The following is a 27,275-nucleotide window of genomic DNA, read 5'->3' on the forward strand; positions in this document are numbered from 1 at the left end:
CGTGAGCCTTTGAGCCAAGTTTTACAGTACTCTAAGATCAGCTCGTTTATAAATCGAGTCAAACAAAATCGAGTTTTTAACGCGGATTGGCTCGCTGCTTTACAACCGTAATGAGAAGAGGTAAGAAACATGGTGAAATGGAAATATTGGAAGAAATATAATGAGTGGGCAATTAGTGTTAGTTGGAAAGAATGCAAATGTAGACAAGTAGTGAGGGACCCTTGTATAAAAGTAGGAAACCCAAAGCTCACCACAAAGACACTCAACTCAAACCACATTACACTTCAACAGTTCATCTCTCTCTCTCTCTATGAGATCACACTCTCCCACCTTCCATATCTAATATCCATCACTCTCTAACTATCCTCACACCCATTTTAACTCTCTCTCTCTCTCTCTCTACTAGTATCATCTTCTTTAGACCTTCAAAAGAAGAAGAAGAAGCACATGAAAAATGAAATAATAAAATAAAAAGATATTCGATTTGCAGAATATTAAGCTTCTTTCCTTTTCTTTCTTGAAAAAGAAACAAAGAGGTGTGGTGGTCCTTGACCTTGTCTGGAACTTCCAGGTCACTTGTTGTTTCATTTACAATCGACTGTTACACAATTTTCAAATTTCCTTCCTTACCCGTGTTATTAAATTGTCTTTGCCTCTACAAAGCAACCGTTTTTACTTTTTTCAATCAGAAGCCCCTTTGGATGCTCCTTATTCCACATTTTTCTTCTTTTTTGAACTGAAATAGCTGTTTTAAACTCATTATTTGGGGCTTTTTTCTTTTTGAAGATTGGAAGTTAGTGTTTTGATTGCACTTGGACTGTGGGTTAAAGTGTAAAATGTAAGTAAAGATGCAATATTTCAACTGGGTTTTGATTATTCTTTGACGATTTTGGGTTAATGGAGTTTGAGAAGAAGCTTCGGTAGGTAGGTATCTCCTCATTTACAAGTCATAATCATTTGACACAAAGATTCTATCGACTTTCTACTACACCTCAACTTGTGGGTTTGGATTTTCTCTCTATAAGCAATTTTTTTTTCAGGACCACGCACTTTTGAGATCAAAAGCGAAGAGGTAAAGACATTATGCATTTCTTCTTGATTAAACAACCTTCAAGATATACAATCATTTTTGTACTGATTTTCTTTTTCCCATAGCTATGTGCTGATTAAATTATTTTGGGATTTTGCATCAGTAGATAAATTTTCAATCTTTATTGCAATTGGCGTAAGGTAAGCTAGTTACTAATTTTTCTCCTCTTTATGGAATCTTGCAGTTAATTTGTTCTCTATATGATATTTAGTATTCTGCAACAATGGCAATTCCATTTCAGTATTCTGCAATCCTTGTTTTGGTCATTCTTATGGTATTGTTCAATCATTCAGAGCAGCTGCAATCATCCGAGGGTAAATCCCTTTTAAGAATTCAGCATCTTTTGAACTATCCATCTGTTCTAAACGGTTGGAATAGCAGCACTGATTTCTGCAATTTCGACCCGAGTCCATCTGTAACTGTAGTTTGCTATGAGGAAAGCATAACACAGCTTCATATCATTGGAAACAAAGGAACTCAAATATTGCCTAGGAACTTCTCAATTGATTCTTTTGTCACCACACTTGTTACTCTTCCAAATTTGAAAGTACTTACCTTGGTTTCTCTTGGCTTATGGGGTCAATTGCCTGGTAAAATTGCTCGTTTGCCGTCTCTAGAGATATTAAACATAAGTTCTAATTTCTTTTATGATTCCATCCCTGAAGATCTTTCATCACTAACTGGCCTACAAGCACTCATACTTGATGATAACATGTTTTCTGGTGAGTTACCTCATTGGTTTGATTCATTTCCTTTGTTGGGTGTTCTGAGTTTGAGGAAAAATATGTTTAACGGGACCTTGCCGAATTCATTGAGTAACTTGGAGAATCTTAGAGTTATTGTACTTTCACATAACTACTTCAATGGAGAAATTCCTGATTTAAGTAGTTTGAGAAACCTTCAAGTGTTTGACTTAGAAGATAATGATTTTGGACCCCAATTCCCTCAGCTTGGAAACAAGTTGGTCACTTTGATACTCAGCAAGAACAAATTCAGGGATGCTCTTCCTGCCAGAGTGAGCTCATTCTATCAGCTTCAAAGGCTAGACCTTTCACATAATAAATTCGTTGGTCCGTTTCCGGGATCATTGTTAACATTGCCTTCCATTACTTACTTGAACATTGCAGACAACAAGTTCACTGGAATGCTTTTTGAAAACCAATCTTGCAGTGCTGACCTTGATTTTGTTGATTTGTCCTCGAATCTTATATCCGGACACTTGCCCAACTGTCTTAAGTCACACTCTAAGGAAAAAGTTCAGTATGCTGGGAACTGTCTGGCAACTAGAGATCAGAGACAAAATCGGATTTCCTTCTGTCGAAACGAAGCATTAGCTGTAGGAATCTTGCCTCAGCGGAGAAAACGGGGAGAAGCTGCTAAAGTTATTACATTTGGTGTCATTGGAGGGTTTGTTGGAGGAATTGCACTTGTTGGTTTGATATTCTTGATTGTTAGAAAAGTGAATGCCAGAAAGACAATCAAACAACCCAAAACAAGACTAATTTCGGAGAATGCGTCAACTAGTTACCCCTCGAAATTGCTCTCAGATGCACGTAAGGTTTCATCACTCTTTGCTTCAGATTCTTGTCAATGCTTTCAGAAAGACTAGTATTATGAGTAATAATTAAGTGTTGAAAAGAGCAGAATACTGATAGCATATTGTGTGGCTAAACTTGAAGGATATATATCTCAAACAATGAAGCTGGGAGCACTCGGTGTTCCAGCTTATCGTACCTTTTCGCTGGAGGAGCTTGAGGAGGCTACACACAACTTTGATACATCTACTTTTATGGGTGAAGGATCTCAGGGGCAGGTATACTAATGTTGTGGCATTAATTTAAAGGTAAATGCTATATTTGTAGGTTCAAATTTTGTTTGACATTGGCTTGTTGCTTTCAGATGTACAGGGGTCGACTTAAGAATGGTTTGTCCGTTGCCATTAGATGCTTGAAAATGAAAAGAAGCTACAGCACCCAAAAGTTTATGAACCACATAGAGCTCATCTCGAAACTCAGACATCGACATTTGGTCAGTTCTCTTGGACATTGCTTTGAATGCTACTTGGATGATTCAAGTGTCAGCAGAATATTTCTCATATTCGAATATGTACCTAATGGTACGCTAAGAAGCTGGATCTCAGGTAATTTCTGAAGTTCCTAGCATTCAGTATACGAATTTTTCAGCAGAAGTACTTGTCAGAGAGGAACCTCTGATCCAACATTAGAGTTATTGATGGGAATACGTTTCGAAGTATATCTAATTGTATCTGAGTTTGGTTGTGTGCGACTTAAAAGCTATATTGTACCACAAAAATGGCATCTTATATCCTGCATTTTTCCGTTTCCTTGTACATTCTCATTTGCTGTTTGGCTTTCAATTATGAGCAGTAACCTTTTTCCTTCTTCTGGCAGAGGGACATACGAGACAGAAACTGAACTGGGCGCAACGAATAGCAGCTGCAGTAGGAGTAGCAAAGGGACTCCAATTTTTGCATACGGGGATAGTGCCAGGTGTATACTCAAATAATCTGAAAATGACAGATGTTTTGCTGGATCATAACCTTGTGGCAAAGATTAGTAGTTATAACCTTCCTTTATTAGCAGAATATATGGGAAAGGTATTCTTCTGTTTCATAATCTGTCTGTTCAATTTCTCTCAGTCAGAACTTATAGTTAGTATTCAACTCAACTTAATCCTGCAGGTTCGCCATGGAGCAGTTCCGAAAGATCCTAATACTGCTGAAAGGTTAGCACTAACTTCAGTAAGATCACAATTTTGAATTCTTTGAGCTGCTAATCTCATGTCTGAACATCATCGGTAATTTAATAGGAAAAGCTTAGAAGAGAAGAATGATGTTTATGACTTTGGAGTAATATTACTAGAAATCATTGTGGGGAAACCAATAAACTCCAAGAATGAAGTGGAACTTGTAAAAGATGAGGTAACAACAATTTATGTGGTTATGCTTGAATCCACGTATTGTTCCAATTTCTCATCTGATATGCATTACAGTTACAATCAAGCATTAGTGGCGATGAAACAGCTCGAAGGAGCATGGTCGATCCAGCGGTTCACAAGGGGTATTCAGATCAATCTTTGAAGACAATGATGGAAGTGTGCAGCAAGTGTCTGCTTAAGAATCCAACAGACAGACCTTCTGTGGAAGATGTTTTGTGGAACTTGCAATTTGCTGCTCAAGTTCAGGACGGATGGCGGGGAGATTCCGGTGAAGGTTCTCCGGTCTCCCCTCGGCCCTTACACCTGACCCTTTATTAGTGGCAGGTTGAGCACTCTCAGAGCAGTAGTGAAATTCAAGATGGAAATGCAGATGCAAAGTATATATACACTTGTGTTTCCAATATTCTCAACAGCCAGTTGAAGGTTGAGAATATGGTTATGCTTAACAATTTTCAAATGGCAAACAATATTTATATAAGGTTATCAAGTTGTGCTCAAACTGAAATTCAGGGACTATATATATATATATGTAAATGAATTTCAGAAATATAATTTTGCAGAATAAAAGCAGCTTTTAATTATGTAGGTATGTTTTCTTTTCCAAGAAACAATGTTTAATCTATAATACTACTACAGTAAAACCTCTATAAATTAATACTCGATAAATTAATAAACTCTTTAAAATAATAATTTCATCTGGTCCCGACTTGGGCCATTTCAAAAAATGATCAATTTTAATAAATTAATAAGATAATAATTTTCTGGAACAACCCTTAATAAATACATTGTATTATTACCTCTATAAATTAATAATTTCTCAAATACATATGCGAAATATATATATATATAGATATATACTTAGGATAATTTAGCAAAATATGAATCTATAGTATTTTATTTTTTCTTAAAATTTAAATCTAGTTGAATTTCATCTCTAACCATTCTCAGTGCATTCAAAAGTTCCGGTGTATCATTGTCAAATTGTAACAAAAAAAATTGTAAGATGATGCTATAATTACTTCCTTTCTTGTGACTGGTTTCAAAGGTACCGAATCATCATCAACTCCATTCTCAATTGAATTTTGCATAACATTCGACACAATTTCTTCTAAACTTTGGACTTGTGAGCATTCATTGTTTTCACCTGAATAATCCAATATTTGATTGACATCCATTGGATTGCGGTAACCAAGCTGGCCAATCATTCCCTCAAGTTTATAAATGGTTTCAGTGGTTGCTTCCTCTAAATTCGTTGTGACAGATTCATGAGAACCCTATTTTTGGTATGGTTTGAAACAACACTCCATTAAAATTTATATAAGTAATTCATTAACTATGATAGATTGAATATTTTTAACATAAATACAATGAACTTTCAAGTTCAATTAACTTATGTAATGCATATTTAATTTTATTTGTTCATTGATTTCAGGTTATGGTAAATGGGGATATGTCGGAGGAGTTCTCTCCGGGTCGGGACATCCGTCAGGGTGATCCTATGAGCCCCTTCCTTTTCGTTATTGCTATGGAGAGGCTTTCCCACCTTATTCAAGATGCCATTGATATTGGGAGTTTCCACCCGGTGGCCATCAACATCTTCTGTCCCCAGGTGACTCACTTATTCTTTGCTGACGATGTCCTTATCTTTCTGGAAGGTAATGAGGAGCAGTTGAGTGTCATTATGGATATTCTGGATTGTTTTTGTTCGGCCTCTGGTCAGAGACTTAATATTCAGAAGTCTAGGATGATGTGCTCTAAGAATATGAATCCGAGAATTTGTAAAAGATTAAGTGATTTGTCTGGTATTCCTCTTACTAATTCTCTTGGGAAGTATCTGGGTATTCCCCTCCACAGTGAGAGAGTGTCTAAAGTTTCCTTTAAAGAGACTTTGGACAAAGCCAATACGAGGTGTGCCACGTGGAAAGCCAAGACTCTCTCCCTCGCTGGCCGCCTGACTTTAATTCAATCGGTGAATTGTGCAGCTCCCAACCACATCATGTAGGCTTGTCAGCTTCCGGATCTTGTGCTTAATGATCTTGATAAGATTAACCGGAGGTTCCCGTGGGGGGATGCGGCGGAGGGAAGAAAGATCCATCTGGTGCCTTGGAGTGAGGTTTGTCAGCCCAAAGATTCAGGTGGTTTGGGCATTAGGAAAGCTAAGGATAGTAATAAGGTTTTATTAATGAAACTCCTTTGGCGTATGTGGCAATGCCTCTCCTCTCTCTAGGTTCGCCTTTTTTGTGGTAAGTATCGAAAAGATAAGATCTTCGGGGGCCCTAAAGAGAGAGTTGTCAATCGTTCCTTCCTCTGGAAAGGGCTTAGCGCCATATTTGCTGAGTTCTGCTCGGGGGTTGGTCTGGAGGTGGGTAATGGTAAGTCCATTAGCTTCTGGTTTGATACCTGGATTGGGGATAAACCTTTAGTGGATGTGTGTACTTCCCCCCCCCCCCCCCCCCCCCCCGCCTAGTGATATCCACAACTGGAGGTTAGCCGATGTGGTGGACTCTGAAGGGGACTGGATTTGGCCTAAGTTTGATTCTTTCTTTAGCCTTGAGACTCTCCTTAGAATTAGAGGAGTGAAGGTGAGTAATCAAGAGGAAGATATGGATAGGCATTGCTGGGCGCTGACTAACAATGGAGTTTATTCTTGCAAATCTGCCTTTGAAGCTTTTTCCCTTAACAGGTCTGATAATCCCTCGGATATTTGGAAGACCATTTGGTCCCTTAAAGTCCCCTACCGTATGAGGAGCTTCCTGTGGCTGGGCGTTAAAGACAGGTTACTTACTAACTCAGATAGGTACAGAAGGCATTTGGCGACCTCTGGAGCTTGCGGTAGATGTAGAGGCCATATTGAATCTTTGTGCCATGCTCTTAGGGATTGCCCTAAGAGTGAAGAGGTTTGGAAGAAAATTCTCCCACAACATATTTTCTCTTCCTTCATGTCCCATTCAGTGAACGACTGGTTCTCTGATGGTATTAGGGGAAAGTTATTGTCTTATATGGAGCATGGGGACATTTTCTTTGCCATTATCTGTCACCAAGTTTGGAAATGGATAAACGAGGAGATTTTTGATAATAAAGCTGTGCTATTGCCTAACTTAGCTGAGTTCTTCTTGAAGAAACTCTCCTCTATTATTGATAGTTTCAAAGGTGAGTCCCTTGCCAGATCTTCCCAGAGTAGTGATGTCCACCTCGTGAGTTGGAGCAGGCCGAGAGAGGGGGTTGTGAAGCTGAATACTGATGGTTCCTGCCTCAGTAATGGTAAGATTGCTTCCGGAGGTGTTCTTAGGGATGCGGGAGGCGCCTGGCTTTCTGGGTTTACCTAGAATTTGGGTTTGGGTTCTTCCTTCTCTGCGGAGCTCTGGGGCATTCTCTCTAGAATCCAGCTGGCGATTAGGCTGGGTGTTAAAAGGCTTTCTGTGGAGTCAGATAACTTGGAGGCCATCAATATGATTTTGGGTAATCATGCCATGGGTCTTCATAGCCGCAACCTTATTAAAGCTATTAAGAGGCTTAGCTCCTCTTTTGAAATCCTTGAGTTCAGCCACATTTTCCGGGAGCAGAACCGTGTTGCAGATCACTTGGCGGCGGCTGGCCATGAGGGGGTGTTAGGTGTTTCTACCCTTACCGTTCCCCTTATCGCTCTTTCTCCTCTTCTTTTAGAGGATATGATTGGGGTTAGCTTTCCTAGGCTAATCCCGGTGTAGTTGCTTTTGTTTCGTTTGCTTTCCTTTCCTTTTCTACCCCAAAAAAAAAGTAATTTAAAATTTATTTTTAAAAAAATTTAAAATCACTCTGTAAATTAATAATTATTAATTTATCGATTAATTAATAAATTAATAAAATTCTATGGTCCCAACATTATTAATTTATAGAGGTTTTACTGTACTTGAATTCTATAACGTTCATACATCACATTGATAATATTTAACACATCCAAAAGGCATAATACATTCATGACCCCATGCCCTAAAAAAAGGCGGCCCGGTGCATTACGCGTCCCCGCTTAAGCGAGGGTCCGGGAAGGGGTCCCACCACAAAGGTGTACTAGGGGCAAGCATTCCCCTACCAATATTTTGGTAAGAGGCCGCTCCTAAGATTCGAACCCCTGATCTCTAAACATTAATATAAAAAAAGAAAGAGAGATCTTTACATTCTCATAGCCTTCCTAGCACATTCCTTCCTTCATTTGATGCTCTCATTCTGCTTGGTTGCCTTTGATTTTGTTTGGATTCCTTTAAAACGAGTTTGACCTATGTTTGGATGCATCCTACGACCGAGCCTTGGCATACAATTATCACTATTTGGGTCCGCTCTTAGAAGAGAGATTAGATGTTCTAAAGAATATTATAGAAGGTCCAGATATGGATTCTTTGGTGACTCTTAGGACGCTTTCGATCCAAATGTCGTATATGTAAACCAAGTGATTATGGAAAAACAAAAATGGAGAGCAGGCTGAAATACACTGAAGAGCTTAACATTCATTACAAGAAACAAGAAATATATAATGTTGTCACAGCAATAGCCTAAAAAGACAAAAAAAAGATCACTGCTACAATTAAGGTCTCCATACCTCAAGTCCCTATAAAACTGACTAACTACATAAAATAAGAAATCACATGTGAACAATAAAGACAAGAAGTCACATGCTAGACATTAAAAATAACAACTTAAATATTAAACACGGTCAGAGTGTCAACTCTTAACACTCCTCCTTGACACTTTGGCTGCAAACTGCAAGCTCCTTCCTAAGGAACTCAAACCTCTCAGTTGGCAAAGCTTTAGTAAATATGTCTACAATCTGAAATTCTGAGTTGCAATGCACCAATTTGACTATCCCATCACTCTCTGCTTCTTTCACGAAATGAAATTTGATCTTTATGTGCTTTGTCATAATCATGAAAAACTAGATCTTTTGCAATTGCCACTGCAGATTGGTTATCACAGAAAATTGTTGTAGCTTCACTTTGTTTCATCTTCAAATCCTCCAATAACTTTCGGAGCCAAATTGCTTGATTTACAGCAGCTGAAGCAGCAATGTATTCGGCTTCAGCTGTTGATTGAGCAACTGTACACTGCTTTTTTGATCTCCAACTGAAAAATCCACTTCCAAGTGTGAAAGCATAACCTGATGTGGACTTTGAATCATCGATGGAACCTGCCCAATCGCTATCGGTGAACCCAATTAATTTAACAACAGCTCCTTTCTTGAATTGAACTCCAAAATTTGACGTTCCTTTGACATGCCTAAGTAGTCTTTTAGCAGCCCTTAGGTGAATTTCACTTGGAGTTTGCATAAATCTGGACAATAAACTTGAAGCATACATAATATCTGGTCTAGAAGCTGTAAGATATAAAAGACACCCCAACCATACTTCTGTATAAGGTGGAATTAACCTTAGCAGCCCCATCATCTAGACACAATTTTTCACCTTTAACTAGAGGATTGCTCACTGGTTTGCACTCATCTAGTCCAAACTTCTTTAGGATTTCACCAACATACTTCTTTTGGCATATAAATATCCCTTGTTGTGTTTGAGATATTTCCATGCCAAGAAAGTAAGACATTAATCCCAAATTTGTCATCTCAAAAGCATTTTGCATTTCATTTTTGAATTGCTCAATCTGATTGCTACTATTTCCTGTCACCAAAATATCACCCACATAGAGAGAAACTATAAGTATCTCCTCCGCAACTTGCTTCACATACAAAGTTGATTCACTGAGACTTTTCTTGAACCCCAACTTCAGCAGATATTCATTGATTCTGGTGTACCAGGCTCGAGGAGCCTGCTTCAAGCCATACAAAGCTTTCTTTAGCAAGCACACTTTATCTTCACTTCCTTCAACAACGAAGCCTTCGGGTTGCTTGATAAAAATCTCTTCCTGTAGATAGCCATTGAGAAAGGCTGACTTCACATCCATTTGGTGCATTTTCCAGCCAAGTTGAGCTGCAACTGAAGTCAATAATTTGATTGTGTCGAACCTTGCAACCGGTGCAAATGTTTCTAAGAAATCAACACCAAACTCTTGTGCGTACCCTTTGACTACCAATCTAGCCTTGAATTTGTTTATAGAACCATTTGCATTTAATTTGGTTCTATAAACCCATCGAACTCCAATCACTTTTCGATCTTTGGGCCTATCAACAAGCTGCCATGTCTCATTTTTCTCTATGACTTTCATCTCTTCCTTCATTGCTTCCATCCAACCAGGTGCACTTTTTGCTTCTTCAAAGCTAACAGGCTCCATAATACTAAGTTACAACTGCTATAAATTTCACTTAGTGATCTCGTACCTCTGACACCAACTTTATTTTCATCATCATCATCTTCTTCCACTGCTACAATTGGTTCTTCTTCTTTAACATCTGCTGTACTTGAACTTGATTCAGGAACTCCAATAGCTCCTTTCTCCCAATTCCAAGCAGCATTCTCAGAAAATCTCACATCTCTACTTAGAACCACCTTCTTGCTATTGACATCAAAAATTCTGTATGCTTTTGAATTACTGTTGTAGCCAACAAACACACCTATAGATGCCTTTGGATCCAACTTGTCTCTTTGGATTTTAGGAATATTTACATAGCATATGGAACCAAATATCTTGAGATGTTCAACAATAGGATCATCTCCATTCCACACTTGAAATGGTGACTTTCCTTGAAGAGAACTTGTTGGAAGTCTGTTTTGTAAATACGCAGTAGTGTGAACTGCTTCAGCCCAAAAACTTTTAGGCAAACCCTTCTCAATCATCATGCATCTTCCCATTTCCACCAAGGTTCTATTTTTTCTTTCACTTACTCCATTTTGTTGTGGAGTATATGGTGTAGTAAGCTGATGATGAATGCCACTTGCTTTTAGGATAGCTTCAAATTCTTTGGAAGTGAATTCCCCTCCATTATCAGATCTCAACATCCTAATTTGATGCCCAGATTGCTTTTCAACCCACAACTTGAACTCCTTAAACACATGGAGAGCTTCAGATTTCAGCTTCAAGAAATAAACCCAACACCATCTACTATAGTCATCAATGAACGTTATGAAATACTTGCTTCCATTTAAAGATGGAGTGCCCATTGGACCACATAAATCCGTGTGTACCAGTTGAAGTTTTTCTACAGCTCTCCAAGCTTTATTTGTTGGAAAAGGTAATTTGGTTTGCTTTCCCATCTGACAGGCCCCACAAAGTTCCTCTATCAAACTGATATTATCAAATCTAATTGCTCCTCCAAGCTTTAACTTCCTAAGGCTTTCACAATTAACATGACCCAACCTTTTGTGCCAAACATGTAGATTGTTTGAAGCAGTAATTGACACATGACACTGCACCAGATTCCAATTTATAGGAAAATCTCTATTTCTCATTTTCACATTGAGAAACTCACCATCGGAAGGATCAAGTATGACACAAGTTTTATCTTTGAAATGCAAAGAGCAATTTTTCTCAAGCATTTGCCCAACACTAAGCAAGTTGTGACTAATATCAAGAACTAAAAGTACATCTGAAATTATTTTTGTACCTTCAGATGTATGCACAACAACATTTCCTTACCCCTTCACTTTCAACATCTTGCCATCTCCAATTTGCACATTCATGACGCTTGAACTTTTCAAATCAAGAAAGTTTTCTGCATTTAAAGACATATGATGCGAACAACCACTATCCATTAGCCATTCATCTTTGCAATTTGATGCAACATAACACGTAGCCATGAACGAATTTCCTTCTTTAACTGCCTCCACTTGCTCCTCTGCTACATGAGCTTGTAAATTTGCTTGATTAGATTTGTTTTTGCAGATCCTCTCCACATGTCCATATTGTTTACAGGCCCTACATTGAACTCCTGGCCTGACCCAACAATATTTCTCCAGGTGGTCAGTCCTCTTGTAATGAGAACATGGAGGAAAAACTCATCTTTTGCTGGTGGATGTTGTCTTCTCCTTATCCTTCTTATCATTAGAAAATTTCTTCTTGAAGTTTCCTTGAGCTTTACCCTTTTGCTTAGCAAAAAAAAAGCTGCCTCTGTACTTTCCTCTTCACGAATCATTCTTCTTTGCTCTTGAGCTTGCAACAAACTCACAAGCTCCGCTAAGGAAATTTTGCTGAGATCCTTGGAGTCTTCAAGAGAAGAAATCTTAGCTTCAAATTTCTCTGGAAGACTTACAAGGACTTTCTCAACAACTCTTGTATCAGGTAAGTCTTCTCCTAGTAACCTGATCTGATTGACAGTGTTGGATATCCTATCAGCATAGTCTTTGATAGTTTCCACTTCTTTCATTTTCAGATTCTCAAACTCCCTTCTTAAGTTGAGAACATGAATTTGCTTAGTTTTCTCACTCCCTTGAAACTCATCTCTCAATCTATCCCAAGCTTCCTTTGCTATTTCACAAGCCATAATTCTTGTGAATACAACGTCTGTTACAGCAGAGTGAATAGCAGACAAGGCTTTGAACTTTTTTGCAACCTCCTCTTTATGAAGTTTGATTTGAGCTATGGTAGGATCCCTACCCAAAGGAGTAGGATCTCTTTCTGTTTCCACAGCTTCCCACATATCGAAAGCCCTTAAATAAGCTTTCATTTTCACTACCTAGATCTGATAGTTTTCACCAGAAAATGGTGGAGGAGGAGGAGCTGAATAGCTATTTGAAGCCATGCAGAGAACAAAAGGGCTCACACAAATTTGGTTTAGTGAAGGGATTCATTTCTTGTTTTCTCTCACCAAACTCACATTCACTCACAGTCCCATTAAATCAGAAGCTCTGATACCATTTGTAAACCAAGGGATTATGGAAAAACAAAAATGGAGAGCAGGCTGAAATAAACTGAAGAGCTTAACATTCATTACAAGAAACAAGAAATATATAATGCTTACAAAAGATTGTTGTCACAGCAATAGCTAAAAAAGACAAAAAAAAGATCACTGCTACAATTAAGGTCCTCATACCTCAAGTCCCTATAAAACTGACTAACTACATAAAATAAGAAATCACATGTGAACAATAAAGACAAGAAGTCACATGCTAGACATTAAAAATAACAACTTAAATATTAAACACAGTCAGAGTGTCAACTCTTAACAGTATATATGTCCAACATTCAATACGAGGTCATATCAAACCTTCTAGAGGCTGAGATCATGGTATCATAATGTAGCATGTATAAATAACTGAGAGGTATAGACCCACAAAGCGTATCTCTAAAAGAATGTTAGTGTGAACACAATAAATAAAATATGATACATGTCGAGGCCTCTTATTTAGATAAATCGATATGCCAATAGGAATGTAACACCCTAACTCCTTAATAGGAACCTCAACAACCTATAACCTATACATACAAGGTTTAAGGGAAGCTTCTAGAATACCAAACACTTCATCCTTCTTGCTCATTGTGCTATCTTTGGTTTCTACGGGGGCCTTGCCCTTCTGCTCTCGTCGGGTTTCACATTTTGCCTTGTCCTTTTCTGACTCTTTGTATCTCGAAAGGCGGTCACAGTTGTCGTACCTGACAAAAGTCTGGGCCATGGTCATTATCTCCTCGAAGGATCGAGGCATTTTACAGAAACACTTTTGCTTAAGCGGTTCACACAAAGTTCCCTTAGCCAGTGCGTCGTGAGCAACTTCGAGATTGAGGCCTTTGACTTGTGAAGCCATGTGTTGGAACCTGGATAGAAAGTTTTTGAGGGGTTCGGTTGGTCGTTGTCGGAGGTCGTTGGGGTCGGAACTGATCTTGCGGACCTTTGTTACGGCCGCGAACCTTGAAAGGAAGAGGTCTTTTAGGAGATCGAAGGATTCGATTGACTCTAGTGTCAGGCCTTGATATCATTCTTGTGCACTTCCAGATAAGGTTGTCAGGAAGACTTTGCACATTATGTCCTCGTCCTTCGAGTATAGGTTGATTGTGCTCATAAAGGAAGCAACATTATCGTTAGGGTCCTTGGTTCCTGAGTAATAGGCCATGCAGGGAGGGTCTTACTAGAGGTTATGTTTCCTTTCATCACTCCATCGAGAGCTCATTTATCGAGAAAACGCTCAATCTTGGATTCCAACAAATCTTCAACTTCCTAGGGGGCCATACCTTAGATTGATGTTCCGCTCGCGAGCTGACGGGGCCAGAAAGTAGGGTGGAGCCCACTAGGGGGGTTCGGCAAAGATGCTGTAATGGGCTCCAAGCCCCCCAAGCCTCCCGAGTGGGTAGAAATTGTCGTCAGTGCCTGGTGTCTATCTTAAGGAACTACCAAATTTTCCCATTCTCCTCCTAGAGGTTCGTCTGTTGTTCGATGATCTTCATTTTGTCCATCGTCTGCACTGTTTGGGCAACTTGGAAGCTGCGGATGACATTCACGAGGTGGGCGGTGTTACAGGCTTCTTTAGGCTTTTCTAAATTCAAATTTCTATTTTTTTTTACAGCCAGGGGTTAGCAAAATAACTGGTAACCGATTACCAAACCGAAGTTTTAGTTTGGTTCGGTTCTTTTAACATTTTGGTTCAGTTTGGTTTTAATTTGGGCTTAGTTGGGTAATCGGTTATCGGTTCGATTATTGAAAAAATATATCGGTATAACCGATACCCGAACCAAACTTATTATATAAATATAAAAAATATAATTTTATTTGTACATATATAAATAACTTATAAAATATAAAATCCAACCCTTAAAAAATATACTTTTATCTTTATATATATATAAATTTTGGTTCATTAATCTTTAATTTCTTCAATTGTAACTTTTATATAAGAGCATTATTTGAAAAACAATTAAACAAAAATTAAATATTATGAGTTTTCGGTTATTCGGTCGGTAATCGAACCAAACCAAAAAATTTCAATTAAATAAAATTCGGTTACCAATCTTATTCGGTTCGATTCGGTTATAAAAATAGCACAAACTTTGGTTCGGTTAGTAACCGAACCGATCCAATACTCATCCCTATTTTGGTCTGTTAGGTCTCTATAAATCCAAATTTCTAATTTTTTTTGGCCTCTTAGGCCTCCTTAAAACCAAATTATTAAATTTTTTTTGCCTGGTAGACCATCTAAAATCATTTTTTTTTATTTTTTTTACATGTTCAGTCCTCTCTAAATCCAATTTTTTTAGATGTTAGGACTATTAAATGAAATCTAGCTTAATTTTGAGAAATTGTACATTAATACTTAAAATTAGTTCTTGACCATTCAAATTATAACACGCATCTATACAAAAATAAATAAATAAATAAACAAGTTCGATTTAGCAAAAAAAAAAAAAAAATCCAAACGCACTTGTAAAATCGGTCCTCCAATCGAGTAATTCTGTATTCTCCACTAGATTCAAGTAATTAAAATTGGATTTTAATTGTGAAAAGATTATTGAGATAATTAATTAATTGGTTGAAATATATTTCTGAGTTAGTTATAATATTTTTCACATTTTTTAAAAATTGTTTCTCTTTCTACAAGGTTTCTGATTTCCTGTTGCGATAGACTGCTTTAAAAGCTGAATCTGTTTCTGGCTAATGCAAAAGTTTATGATTTTTTTGTTGCAACAGATTTTAGGTTGAGTTTGTTTAAGGTTTTCTAAAACAGTTTCTGGAACTGCTGTCTTAGAGTCTGAATTTTAGAAAATTCATGTACTTAAGATCTAAGTCTAATTAGAGTTTTGGTTTTATTTTGTTCGGAAACAATATAAAATATTAATGAGCTTAAATGTTAAATTTAATATGTATGTATGGTATATATATATATATATATATACAAAATTATAATATTATGATTTTATTTAATATAAATTTATATTATTAAATAATAAGTAATTTTAAATAAAATTGTATAAATATGTTAAGGATATTTTGAATTTATCATTGGATGATAAAAAATGATATATTTGTAATTTTGTTGATTTTATAATTATTAGTGCAATATTTAAAATTAATTTGTGAAAAAAATATTATAATAGGATTGTTTTAGTTTTTTAAGTTTGGGAATTTTTTAAAATAAAAGTAATTTGGATCATGGAAATTATCTATTTGAAATAATTAGAATTTTGTGAAACTTAAAAAATATTTTTTTTGTTGCCAAATTGAATAAAGAATACTAAAACAATAATTGCATTGAAACTTGCATATAAAAAAAAAGGTAAATTTCAAAAAAAACCTCTATGGTTTGGCCGATTTCAAAAAAAATTCTCTATGGTTTGTTATTACAAAAAAAAAAGGACTGTGTTATACGCAGTTACCTGAAAAACGAAAAATGGCTTAACACCGTTAAAAAAGCTGACGTGACGCAGGGGTAAAATTGGAAAAAACGAAGAAGAAGAAGAAGAAAAAAAAAATATAAAAAATAGGGTTTTCCCATTTTACCCCTTTGCCACATCATCAAAACTAACGATGTTAAGCCATTTTTCATTTTTTGGGTAACAGCGTATAACACAGTCCTTTTTTTTGTAATAACAAACCACATAGGTTTTTTTTTGAAATCGGTCAAACCACGGGATTTTTTTAGAATTTACCCTAAAAAAAATATTAGAAAGTAAATAGGAAAAGAGAAAATACCGTAGGAGAGGATGATATTATTGGTGAAAAGAGTGATAAAAAAGTCTTAATATGTGTAAATTTGAGCAACTTATATCTTTTATTATTCAAAAAATACCCTAACATTGGTATTGGTAAGTAAGAGCAATAATATCTCTAAGGTAAGAAATGGTGTAATTGAAGGTCTAAGATTCACAACTTAGACAATTTTAGACAACATTAACATATTTGTTTTTTACTGTTAAAATTTATGTTAGTCAATTCACGTATATGCTAACTAATAAAATCTCATGTCACTAAAATTGAGTAAATGTCATTTGTACCCTCTTTATCGCCATGGAGTCAATCTCATATTTGATTTAGACTTTGGTGAACTTCTTTTTAATAGCTCTTTTCAATTCAACATCCCAACTAATCATTCTATCAAAAGTAACATGGAAAAAATAGAACAACCCAAACTTATCTCTATTCTAAGACCGCAATTCGGCAAAAATTGCAACACCAACGCAAAATAAAAACAAATAAAAGAAATCCATCAATCTTCTACAACTCTTCTTTCTTCTTCTGTTCCCTTAAACTAGCTATTTATTTACAATTTAAGTTATGAGCTTTTGGAGTTTCTCTACGTTAGAATTAGGTTATGAGATTTGCAGATTCTAGATTTTTGTTCTGGACACATGAAAAAGAAGGTATAAATGACATTTACTCCATTTGAGTTACATGAAATTTTGTGAGATGCACACACGTCAAAGGGCTAGCATAAATTTTAAAAGTAAAAAATAAAAGTTTTGTCTAAAATTGGGCTAAATTGTCAAGATCTTCAATTGTACCATTTCTCACATTAAGAGTATTATTGCTCATACTTACCAACATTAGGGGTATTTTTATACTTGAAATTTCCATATAAAATTTAGTGACAATATATATATTAATTAGAGGTAAATTAAGTCTATGGTCACTAAACTTTAAATGAAAATTTCAAAAGAAAAGACATAAGTTACTCAAAATTACACATAGAAGACATTAGGACTTCTTATCACTCTTCTCACTAATAATATCATCCTCTCCAACATTTCTTCACTCCCTAGTTTACCCTCTAATATTTTTTTATATGAAAGTTTCAATACAATAATTACATCTTTTTTAGTATTCTTTATTGCATTTGGTAAAAAAAATAATATTTTTTAAGTTTCACAAATTTCTAATTATTTCAAATTCCAAATTACTCTTATTTTTTCAAAATTCCCAAACTTAAAAATCTATTATAATCCCTTTTTTCCAAATATCTCAAATTTAGAGTAAATGACAGTAATCATATTTGAATTTTATTATAATTCAAATTTTAGTATCTAGATTTCATTCTTAAAAATATAATTTAAGTAAAGATAATCAAATAATTTAGTACAGCACAAATATTATCTTTTAATTTCTCTCGAAATAGTGAGGAATTCATCAGAACCATGAAATGTGAAGAAAACCATTGGTGGAGCGTCAAAATATGATAAAGCAAACACAACGTATCTTTCATGAATCAAGTGGTATTGTATTCAAGTGCTAATCGTTAGTTCTAATCCTAAAAGACATAAAACAAAAAACCGAAAGGATTGTATAAAAAAATTCGCACATCAAATTTTGATCTTTTTCAACCAATCCAAACAGATAATTAAACAGTCCCCTTAGGAGAAAAGGGAGTATTTTAAATGAAAACTATTATTAAAAATTAAACTATTGTCTTCAATAATAAGATAAAAAAAAAATGAAAAAATCCTAATTGAAGACTGCATAATACTCAGAAAAATGGATTTCCAAGCAACTGAAAAATTAAAAACAAAAATATTGAGAATCTTATAATCACTGGTTTATAAGATCCGTATCATAAAATAACAAAACTTCATCGCAAAAAAGAAAAAAGAATGTTGATCAAATATCAGAAACAAGAATCGTTATTCTCATACACAGTATAAAACTATGTCAGAAGGTGTCCTAAGATTAGATTTCCTGATTCATCATCAATTGAAAAACTCCCCCAAAAATAAAAAAGGTGAATCAGAAAGAACGCAGCGAGGACATTATTATTCGATCATTTGAAGAAAGATCATCACAGTCCTTTCTTTTCATCATTCTCACCTCAATCAAACATTCAAAAGAAAAAAAAAAATGAATATAAAAAAACTCAGATCTGTTCGGAGGTGAAAGGGAGGAGATGGGAAGAAAAGAGCGGCTGATTACATAGAAGAGTAGTCTCCATATATATAGAGAATGAAGAGCACTGAAACCCTAAACCGTTCCCTTGCTTGCTTGGCCCAATCTCATCTCAGGCCCAATCACAGTTTACTATAATTTGCATCAACTTTTTTCTTTTTCTAATGGTTTTTTTTTTTTAATTTGTCCGAGCTTGATTTTTTTTGAACAGTGTCCGAGCTTGATTTTAGGGGAAAGTTTAAATAAAATCCCTGTAGTTTCACTAATTTTCAGATAAAGGACTGTGATTTACTTTTTGTTAAAACGAGGACTGAGGTTTCGCACTTTTAATAATGCTATTAAAACTATCTTTAACGACCTAAAAATGAAAATTTTCAAGAATTAAAGTTGTTCAATGTCATATTTTCTATGGAACTACATTTTCAATTTTAGAAAATCATCTTTTTTGGAACTTTCTCTCTCTAAACATTAACTTTCTCTCTCTTTACCAAACATCATCTAAATAATCTCGAAATAAAAAAGTTGAAGAATTAAAGTTGCTTAGAATATTAGTAGTTCTTAAAATATGTCATTTTTGAAGTTGTTAAGGGTGATTTTAATAGTATCAATCGAAAAAGTCCTTATTTTGCTAAAGTTGAAAACCCCAGTCCCCATTTTGACAAAAAGTAAATCACAGTCCTTTATCTGAAAATTAGTGAAACCACATGATTTTTTTTTTATTGGCTCCCTAAATTGGTTAGCTATCTTAAATTGTTTAAAATAATCTATTAAACACTTGAATTGGTTTAAAAATAACCTATTGGCCTCTAAACATGCTTACAATTATATATATTTACCTTATGAACTTGTTTAAAGTAGTATATATTTCGTGGTGAAGCTCTTAGCCTAGTGGTTGAGAGCTTACCTATGCCTTGGGAGGTCATGGGTTCGAATCACATCCGGGTCTGGTAGGGATTTTTCTTTCTTCTTAATGTAAGCGCATATTTCAATTTGTCTAAATGCGTAAAACAATTCCAAACTTAAAAGATAAATGTCTACTTCGCGATTTTAAGCCTTTAAAAAAAATTAACTTTCTATTTTGTATATTTTTATAGTATTTTTATAAATTAGAGACTTAATCGTGACACTTTAAGCAAGTTTAAGGAGCTAATAAGATATTATATAAGTTTAAGACACTAATCAAGCTTTTTGGATAAATTCAAGGGGCAACTGACATATTAAACCTTTTCAAATGTTAAACTTTCATTTTCATTCTCTTCTAAGCCTCGTCCATTTGCTCAAAAATATTGAGTAAATAAAATATTTTCTAGTGATTAGCTACGACTATTGTTAAACAATAAAAAAAAGGTTGTCTCGGCCGTCTAGGCCATTGAAATAAAAATCCGTCGTGATTTTCTTTGATTATGTGTTTTTTGGCCCTAGGCGGTTTTTAGTAGACTGGGAGGTCTAGACGTCGTCTAAGTGATGATGAACAAAAATATTTGTTATTGTGAATTTTTTTTTTTGAACCATTGTGAATTTATTTTTCTTTACTATAATTCACTTTTGAATTGTTTCAATGATATGTTTGCACATTTTTAGGGATACATATTACAAAAATACATGTTTTTCTATATTAAACAATTTTATATTATGGTTTTTAGATAATATAATATATATTTTAATTAAATTTATATAACAGTTTGTTGATTAACAAATAAAAAATACAAAAATACAAATCTCATTAATCTTCGACCAACTCCCGATTAATCTTGGCCTTGAGTGAGCATGAACTTTTTCCGATCCTAATGATGAGTATATGTTACTTGCTTGCGGTTTTGTGTAGGTGGAGTTTCACGTCACATTTTACAGGAGCACAAGTTAAGACTCGGACCCCGTCTTCTTCTTTTAAGCTTACTTTTTATAAAAAAAAAAACAGTTAAGTGGGTTTTATTTTCTGGATATAAAATATATACATGCTATGTCAGTAAATTATCAGGTACAGGGTCCCCGATCGGGATACACCGTCACCGATCGCCGATCATAGACAGTTTCCATGCAGTGGCGGAGCCAGAATTCAATGTTCAGAGGGGCTCCATTGTCAATAAATTTTTTTTAATAACGAATCAAACTACTTAAAATGTGTTTATGAATTTTGTTTCCGATATAATCATTCTTCACTAAGAGCCCTGAAGACATCTATTTATAAAAACAAATGAAATGTCTAAAATTTGTTTTGGGTGTAAAATTTATAAAAGAATCAGTAAAGCTACAAATAATAATTATATGGCTTAATACATCATTTGTCTCCTAAACTTGTCCAAAAAACGTGATTGATCTCTGAACTTTCAAAGTGTCCCGATAGCCCCTCAATTTGTATAAAATGTTCAGTTAGCTCCATGAACTTGCGCAAAATGTAATGAATCGATCGCTCGGTTGCAAAAAAACTAAGTTAAATGCGAAAGATGTATTGCACGAGTCTTAAAAAAAGTAATAACTTCATTTTTAATCTATTTTTTAATTATGTAATAACATCTTAAGATGCGTGGAATACATCTTCCGCATTTAACATACTTTTTTTGCGACCGATTGATCAATTTATGACATTTTACGCAAGTTCAGAGGGCTAACTAAACATTTTATGTAAGTTCAGGAGGCTATCGAGACACTTTGAAAGTTTAGGGGGCAATCAAGCTTTTTGGATAAATGATGTATTAAGCCTAATTATATTTTTGTCAAAAACAAAGTAACCATACAAGGCACCTCAATTATTTGTTTGTTTTGGATGTAAAATTTATACATTGAAATTATTTGTAAAATTAAAAAAAAAAATCGAATACATTGAATTATTTTTATAAATTGTGTTAAAAATGATTTTGATAATAAGATGGTTGGAAATTGGAATAGAAAGTAAAAGAGCATTAAGGAGAAGTTGGTAATTTACTTATATGTGACCTTTTACCTTCCTCTTAGATTTAGCCGCCTTCACCATGGACTTCCATCACTCTTCTTTACACAGAACACTGTCATTTAAAAAAACACCAGTTGTGTCTCTTTCCCTCTCTGATTCTATTCTCCCTAGTACCAGTCATCTCTTTACCCTTCTTCAATATCAGCCATGGCTGGAGGGGCTCGAGCCATGCCAAAAACGTGAAGGAGTAAGGATGGAAAACTACTTCATGGAGTTTTCAGGCGGAGCCGGAGGGTCGACCGACCCTCCCCGCCCCCTCTGGCTCCGCCCCTGTTTCCATGCAGTGTTAATTCAAATTTGGGCACTTTTGTGCCCAAAACTACATTTAAATGGCAAAAACAGCAAAAAAAAAAAAACGGGACAAACATCATCTACATACACAATTAAGCAGATGAATTCACCTTGAGTTTTCTTAGTGAATAGACAATAGTCATGCACTGATTTCTCAAAACCAATGGTTAACAACTTGTGTGTAAAAGCTTTGTTCCATTGCCTCCATAAAGGGACTTGGAAAGCTTGCAAACTACTCTTGCTCGTACTTGATACCATTTTGGTGCTTCCATATAGAGTTCTTCATCTATGGTGCCATGTAAGTAAGCATTGTTGATGTCTATTTGGTAGATTGGCCATCCTTGAGCAGCAACTATTGCAAAAAAAAAAAAAAAAAAACTCTTATGGTCACCACTTTAGTAACGGGAGAGAAACTGTCGTAGTAATCTATCTCAAACTGCTGATTGTAACCTCTGACAACCAAACGTGCCTTATACCTGTCAACATTGCCATTGCTTTGTATTTGGATATAAGTTAAAATAGAGTGGTTTTTGAAAAAAAAATAGTTTTTAGTGAAATTGAAGATAAAGTGAGTGAAACTTAGTGAAAAACTATTTGAAATTAAGTGAAAGTGAGTGAAAAAATATTGAAAATATAGGTTTTTTACCAATTCAATCATAATTGAGAGTATAAAACACCCAAACTAAACACTAATTTCTAGTTTGTATAGGCAAAACCAGGTTTCCTACAATCCATTTCACTATATTTTGATTCTTGAAGTCACTAAACTTCCAATAATGATCATTTCGGGTTCAAGCCTTTCATTATCTTTGTATTTCAGTTCTCAACTTATTTGGAGCCCTTTTTTCTAATCTTTCAGAGTCCCTAATCTTCATGGTGCTGATCCAAGTTATTATCTCGTGTTCATCAGTCTACCATACATAACAAATTGGGAAAACGCTCAAAAGGTAACTTCCGAAAGGTTTTAAAAGCCTTTTCCTTTAAGTTGCAACCTGTTTATATTTATTTTGTATCATTTCAGGTTTTCTATCTAAAATGGAAATATGTTGCATGTAACAGGTCCTTGATCAGAGACCCTGTCACGGATGGGGCACCTTGTGTCAGATCGGTGATAGAAAACAGACAGAATTATATCTTAAATCGGGTAGTTTAGGAATTTGCTTATTTCGGTAAATTTATTATTATTGTATATTCGCATGTTTTAGTGTAGTGTTGAAATGGAATAAAACTGAACACGGGATAAAAAGGGTATTTTAGTCTTTTTTAAAGATGTTAAACCGGATAGAACAATAATTAGGTTGTGGATTAAATTACATGCTACGTGTTAGATATTTAGGTTTTGTTGAGTCCGACGTCGTAGTTAAATCAGAAAGACGAGTCCCAACGTCCCGCTGCTAATGTTTATCGTTGTGCTGGTTTAATAGTTTTATTTCATAGGACTAGAATTAATGTAATAGGACTCTTGCGCCATTTGTATCGTGATGTAATATATTTTTATAATTTCAGTATTTATTTATCGCTTTTGAACGTGAATCAATATTTAAACGGAACTTGATTAGAATATAAATAGTATTTGAATCAATCAAAACAGACTAAACCTTGGCTTTGATACCACTATTAGGGATTATTGTCAGTTAATCAACTGTAGTGCAGCGGAATTGCAGTTTAATATTTATTTCTAATCCCTTATAGTTTGATTTTTGCCTGTTAACCATTGATTGAACAAAACCGTTTGGATCCGTTTAAGGTTATAAACATACCAGAACTCTCTATTCTAGAAACAGTTGAAGAATTCACAAAGTAGTCGACCTCCGTAGTCAGGTGCACGAACCGCTATCGAACTAGAACTGGTGCTAGCCGAAGAATAGAATGGAAAACTGTGGTTCGCGTATAGTCATTGAATATACAAGTCTGTGGTCCTAATCATTCCCATGATATAATAGACTTGAAATATGGTTTTACGATTGTCAATCAATGAATTCTCTATTCATATTATATATGATGCCCATTTCAATTAAAATAAATTAAAATGAATAACCCAAAATTTACGAAATATCAGAATAAATATGTTACAATTATAGTTATCATGTACATATATATGTGGATATAATAATCAAAGACTTAGTTAAATAATATAATATATATATAAAACAGAAAAGAACAAAATTTTATTCACTGAACCCAAGAAGATAAATCCCTTTTTTTTTCTTCCTAGAATACATACCTGTAGAGCATTACTAGGATATTGAAAATATTCCTAACCATCTTAACCTTAACCATAAACTTGATAATTAAATCGATAAATTAGTTAAGAAAAAAAAACAATAGTAACATTCAGGGACGAATCCAGGATTTTGAACTAGTGGGGGTAAACTATACAAATAAAATAATAAATTGACAATCAGAGGGTGTTTGTTTCAATTTTTCGAAGAAGTGTTTAGCGTTTCACTCCAAACTGTAGAAAATATAGCATTTGGTTAGGTTTATATAACCACATCGTTTAACATTTTCTACGGAAACTGTTGTTTGTGGCTATTTGTTGTTGATGAAATTATATTTTTATTTCCACAAAATAGGTTTCTCATTTAACATTATTTATATTTTTATAACATAATTGTCGTAAGGACAATTTTTTTCTTACATTCAATAAATTTTTTATTTTTTTTATATAGATTATTTTATTTTATTTTTTTTTTTTGGTAGAAAAGGAAAAGAAAAACGAATAACAACAAACTACCCAGGAATTAGCCTAGGGAAGCTAACCCCAATCCTATCTTCTAAGAGAAGATGAGAGATGAAACTAGGGGAAACAGGAAGGGTAGTAACGCCTAACGTCCCTTCATGGCCCGCCGCCGCCAAGCGATCAGCAACACGATTCTGCTCTCTAAAAATGTGTCTGAACTCTACGAACTCAAAGGAGGAGCAAAGCCTTATAATAGCTTTGATGAGGTTGCGACTGTTAAGACCCATAGAATGATTCTCAGAAATCATTTTGATTGCTTCCAAATTATCAGACTCCACAGAGAGCCTCTTAACACCCAGCCTTTTAGCAAGATTGATTCCAGTAAGAATAGCCCAGAGCTCCGCAGAAAAGGAAGAACCCAACCCTAAATTCTGGGAGAACCCAGAAAGCCAGACGCCCCCTACATCTCTAAGCACACCTCCAGCCGCAATCTTACCGTTACTGAGGCAGGAACCATCAGTATTCAGCTTCACAACCCCCTCTCTTGGCCTGCTCCATCCCACGAGATGGACATCACAACACTGAGAGGCTCTGGCAAGGGACTCTCCTTTGAAACTATCGATAATAGAGAAAAGTTTTTTCGAGAAGAAATCAGCTAAGTTTGTCATAAAAACAGTTTTATCTCCAAAAATCTCCTCGTTTCTCCATTTCCAAACTTGGTGACAGATAATAGCAAAGAAAATGTCACCATGCTCCATGTATGGAAGCAACTTTCCTCTAACACCATCAGAGAACCAGTCGACCTCAGAATGTGCCATGAAGGAAGAGAAAATATGGTGTGGGAGAATTTTCCTCCAAACCTCTTTACTATTAGAGCAATCTCTAAGAGCATGGCACAAAGTCTCAACATGGCCTCTGCATCTACTGCAAGCTCCAGAATCAGCCAAGTGCCTTCTGTGCCTATCCGAATTAGTAAGAAGCCTGTCCTTAACGCCCAGCCACAGGAAACTCCTAATACGGAAAGGAACTTTAAGGGTCCAAATCGACTTCCACACATCCGAGGGAGGATCAGATCTAAAGAGAGAGAAAGCTTCAAAGGCCGATTTGCAAGAATAAACTCCATTGTTAGTCAGCGCCCAACAGTGCCTATCCAAGTCTTCCTCTTGATTACTCACCTTCACTCCCCGCATTCTAAGGAGAGTCTCAAGGCTAAAGAAAGTATCAAACTTTGACCAGATCCAGTCCCCTTCCGAGTCAACCACATCGGCAATCCTCCAGTTGCGTATATCACTAGGCGGGGGGGAAGAACACACCTCAATTAACGGTTTATCCCTAATCCAGTTATCAAACCAGAAACTAATGGACTTACCATTCCCCACCTCCAGGCCAACTCCCAAGCAGAACTCATCAAACACAGCACTAAGTCCTTTCCAGAGGAAGGAACAATTAGCAACTCTCTCTTTCGGGCCCCCGAAGATTTTGTCTTTCCGATACTTACCACAAAGGAGGCGAACCCAAAGAGAGGAGGGGTTTTGCCACATACGCCAAAGGAGTTTCATTAATAAAACTTTATTATTGTCCTTTGCTTTCCTAATACCCAGACCCCCAGAATCTTTAGGCTGGCAAACCTCACTCCAAGGCACAAGATGGATCTTCCTGCCCTCCGCAGCTTCCCCCCACAGGAACCTACGGTTAAACTTGTCAAGATCATTAAGCACAGGATCCGGAAGCTTACAAGCCTGCATGATGTGATTGGGAGCAGCACAATTAACAGATTGAATTAACGTGAGGCGGCCAGCGAGAGACAGAGTCTTGGCTTTCCAAGTGGCACACTTCGAATTAGCTTTATCCAAAATCTCTTTGAAGGAGCCTTTAGACACACGCTCACTATGGAGGGGAACGCCCAGATACTTCCCAAGAGAATCAGTAAGAGGAATACCTGAGAGATCACTTAATCTCTTACAGACTCTCTGATTCATATTCTTAGAGCACATCATCCTAGATTTCTGGATATTAAGCTTCTGCCCAGAGGCCGAACAAAAACAATCCAGAATATCCATAATGACTCTCAACTGCTCCTCATTACCCTCAAGAAAGATAAGGACATCATCTGCAAAGAATAAGTGAGTCACCTGGGGACAGAAGCTGTTGATCGCCACAGGGTGGAAACTCCCATTATCAATCGCATCCTGAATCAGGTGAGAGAGCCTCTCCATAGCAATAACAAAAAGGAAAGGGCTCATAGGATCCCCCTGACGGATTCCTCTGCCCGGGGAAAATTCCTCCGACATATCCCCATTGACCATAACTTGAAACACAGGAGAAGAAATACATACCTTAATTAAACTTCTCCAGCTGTCCGGGATTCTAGCTCTCTCAAGGCTCTCCATCAAGAAATCCCAATTAATTCGATCATAGGCCTTCTCTAAATCCAGCTTCAGAGCCACAATGCCTTTCCTCCCCTTCCTAATCTTCATCGTGTGGACCATCTCTTGGGTGATCACCACATTATCCATCATTTGTCTACCAGGCACAAAGCTACCCTGATTCTGACAAATGATCGCAGGAAGAATGCCACGGATTCTATTAG

General features: G+C 35.9%; 1 protein-coding gene and 2 non-coding genes across 3 annotated transcripts; 1 reads left to right on the top strand and 2 right to left on the bottom strand.

Moving 5' to 3' along the window:
- The first annotated feature begins 271 nt into the window (after nucleotides 1-271).
- On the top strand, nucleotides 272-4,629 carry LOC136206363 (probable inactive leucine-rich repeat receptor-like protein kinase At3g03770). Its single transcript, XM_065997389.1, has 8 exons — nucleotides 272-1,072; nucleotides 1,275-2,643; nucleotides 2,770-2,903; nucleotides 2,990-3,230; nucleotides 3,502-3,707; nucleotides 3,792-3,835; nucleotides 3,920-4,031; nucleotides 4,103-4,629. The coding sequence occupies exons 2-8, from the start codon at nucleotides 1,314-1,316 to the stop codon at nucleotides 4,364-4,366; spliced, it is 2,331 nt and encodes a 776-aa protein (XP_065853461.1). The 5' UTR covers nucleotides 272-1,072; nucleotides 1,275-1,313; the 3' UTR covers nucleotides 4,367-4,629.
- Nucleotides 4,630-18,479: 13,850 nt separating this feature from the next.
- LOC136207796 (small nucleolar RNA snoR31/Z110/Z27) lies at nucleotides 18,480-18,577 on the bottom strand. Its single transcript, XR_010676923.1, has one exon. It is a non-coding gene; the product is annotated as a small nucleolar RNA snoR31/Z110/Z27 (small nucleolar RNA).
- Nucleotides 18,578-18,598: 21 nt separating this feature from the next.
- LOC136207799 (small nucleolar RNA R32/R81/Z41) lies at nucleotides 18,599-18,688 on the bottom strand. Its single transcript, XR_010676925.1, has one exon. It is a non-coding gene; the product is annotated as a small nucleolar RNA R32/R81/Z41 (small nucleolar RNA).
- Nucleotides 18,689-27,275: the final 8,587 nt, after the last annotated feature.

Source organism: Euphorbia lathyris, chromosome 9, assembly GCF_963576675.1.
Source record: "Euphorbia lathyris chromosome 9, ddEupLath1.1, whole genome shotgun sequence".
NCBI classification, from domain to species: domain Eukaryota; kingdom Viridiplantae; phylum Streptophyta; class Magnoliopsida; order Malpighiales; family Euphorbiaceae; genus Euphorbia; species Euphorbia lathyris.